The 2203-nt window shown below is 39.3% G+C and overlaps 1 protein-coding gene across 4 annotated transcripts in view; it reads left to right on the top strand.

Annotated features, from left to right (window-relative positions):
• Positions 1-362: 362 nt before the first annotated feature.
• The window catches only part of qkib (QKI, KH domain containing, RNA binding b), a gene marked incomplete at its 3' end in the record, with an annotated part of 26639 nt that continues 24798 nt past the window's right edge, over positions 363-2203 (top strand). For all 4 annotated transcript variants that reach the window (XR_014595962.1, XM_083987778.1, XM_083987777.1 and 1 more), the window contains exon 1: positions 363-727. Coding sequence is in view for 3 of the 4 variants with exons in the window: in XM_083987778.1 (XP_083843904.1) it covers positions 586-727 (142 nt within the window). The remainder of the gene's footprint in view (positions 728-2203) is intronic.

Below are 2203 nucleotides of genomic sequence, written 5' to 3'. Positions count from 1 at the left end.
CTGTGCTTTTATTCTGAAGGCTCGTGCTTTTACTCTGAAAGCCCATGCTTTTATTTTGGAGGAGGCGCAGCATCCTGCTCTTGAACTTTAGTCCCCCCTGTTGGTCCCCGTCGTCTCTCTCCTCTCTCCTTGTGTGTGTGTGTGTGTGTGTGAGAGTGAGTGTGAGTGTGTGTGTGTCTGTGTGAGTGAGTGTGGAGCAGCGGACGGAGCAGAGCGGAGCAACGAAGCCGCTGCTCGCCGACAGACAGGCGCTTTGAGCCCGCAGGAGGAGGGCGGAGCTGCCGGACCGAGCCCCGGTTCTCCTGTGATCCGGATCAACAGCATTCAAGAGTTTCATCCTCATAACTTGTGGGATTAAAAAAAGAAAAGAAAGTAAAAAGAAAAAGCAGAAGAGGAGACACACAGAGAGAGAGAGAAACATACAGCTCCGGATTTTACCACCTTCAGGTCCGCTCTGATCCGGATTCACTTTTGCATCTTGTTCGCGGACCCATTTGTGTTGTTATTATTGTGGTTGTGGTTGTGTAGTTGTTGGTTGGTGGTGGTGGTGGTGGAGGAGGAGGAGTGCTGTTAGTCAGTCGGACCATGGTGGGGGAGATGGAGGGGAAGGAGAAGCCCAGGCCCAGTCCGGATTATCTGATGCAGCTGATGAACGACAAGAAGCTGATGAGCAGTCTGCCCAACTTCTGCGGCATCTTCCAGCACCTGGAGCGGCTGCTGGACGAGGGTGAGTCCGTCTGTCTCTACACCTGCTGTCTGCATGTCTCATCTGGCCCTACACTGCAAAATAACTAAGTAAATACATTCAACTAAAAGTAGAGAAACTAAAATTGAAGCAGGTGGCTTATAATATAAAGTGCATGTCACCGTATATTCCACCAATGAGAGGATTCAGCGTGTTTATTAGCGATTACACATGAAATGAATCAGTAAAATGCATAAAAAATCAATATCAATTTATGCACAGATATAATTTTCTTTAAACAGGTGTTTTCTCATTTAGGATAATCCATCTATAGGCTATTACAATACAAACAAACATTAACAAATTAGTATACACTGAATATTTGGCTCATGTTCTCTATTATTATTCTTGCATAGAGACATTTCCATGACCCAGCTGTTTGAAGTAATAGATTACACTAAGTCACATTCACCCAGAGTGAATAGTACTTTACAGTCTGTTAAAAGTTACTTTAACTCAAATACAAGTTGACTGCACTAAATGGGCTTCTGTTAGAAGAACAAAAAGATTCTTTTACACGTAACTTAGTTTATTGAAACTATCAGTTTCTATGCTTCTTCTATATAAATGTAACGCAATGTAAAAATCACAGTTAATATCCAGTAGGCCTATATATGACAGTTCTATTTGGGGTCTGTCATTTCTCTTAGGACAATTGTGTAAAATTTAAATTATGTCCATGTTTTGCAGTTTGAAGCTTCTTCATTCACATTTCACTGCTAAATTATAAAAGTGAAGTTCATTCATTGTTTCCATCCCGTCTCAAGACAAAAACTGTAAAAGTCACAGTTTTACAAAGTGAGAAAAAGCTGTAAAAAATATATATATATATTTTTTATGAATCATTTCAGATTAAAACTAAAAAAGGAAACAAGTTGAGATAAAGTAAAGTATTATGATTTAATATATATATTTTTTGAATCCGAATTTTTTTAGTGTACGAAAAAAAATCTAATAAACTGAAAGTTCACCTGCTGATCTGGGAGCAGGTGAAGCCACAGAGCAGAAACATCTGGAGCTGATCACAGAGTCACAGCCCACACACACACACACACACACACACACACACACACACACACACACACACACACACACACACACACACACACACACACACACACACACACACTGAGCACATCTGGAACAGTTTGTTTGTTCTGCTGAGACGGTTTCACAGGTTGTAGAAAAAGAAAGAAAACATGAAAACATGAAAAATATTAAAACAGAAACATGAACATTTACTTTAACATTTATAAATCTTACAGCTACTACGAGTAGACGGACAAATTAATTTCCCTTTGGAGATTAATAAAGTCATTTGTATTTCTAGAAAACTGTAGTTTTATTTTTCCTGCGTCACGTTTATTTAAATACGTTTTTCATACAAACATGAACTGATATAAACATCATGTTACAGATAAAAACTCTGCTGTTTCATCACATTTAAAGTCTCACATG

This window comes from Trachurus trachurus, assembly GCF_905171665.1.
Source record: "Trachurus trachurus genome assembly, chromosome: 15".
In the NCBI taxonomy this organism is placed as follows: domain Eukaryota; kingdom Metazoa; phylum Chordata; class Actinopteri; order Carangiformes; family Carangidae; genus Trachurus; species Trachurus trachurus.
Note: the sequence above shows the minus strand (reverse complement) of the source record. Positions and strands in the feature narration are given on the sequence as shown.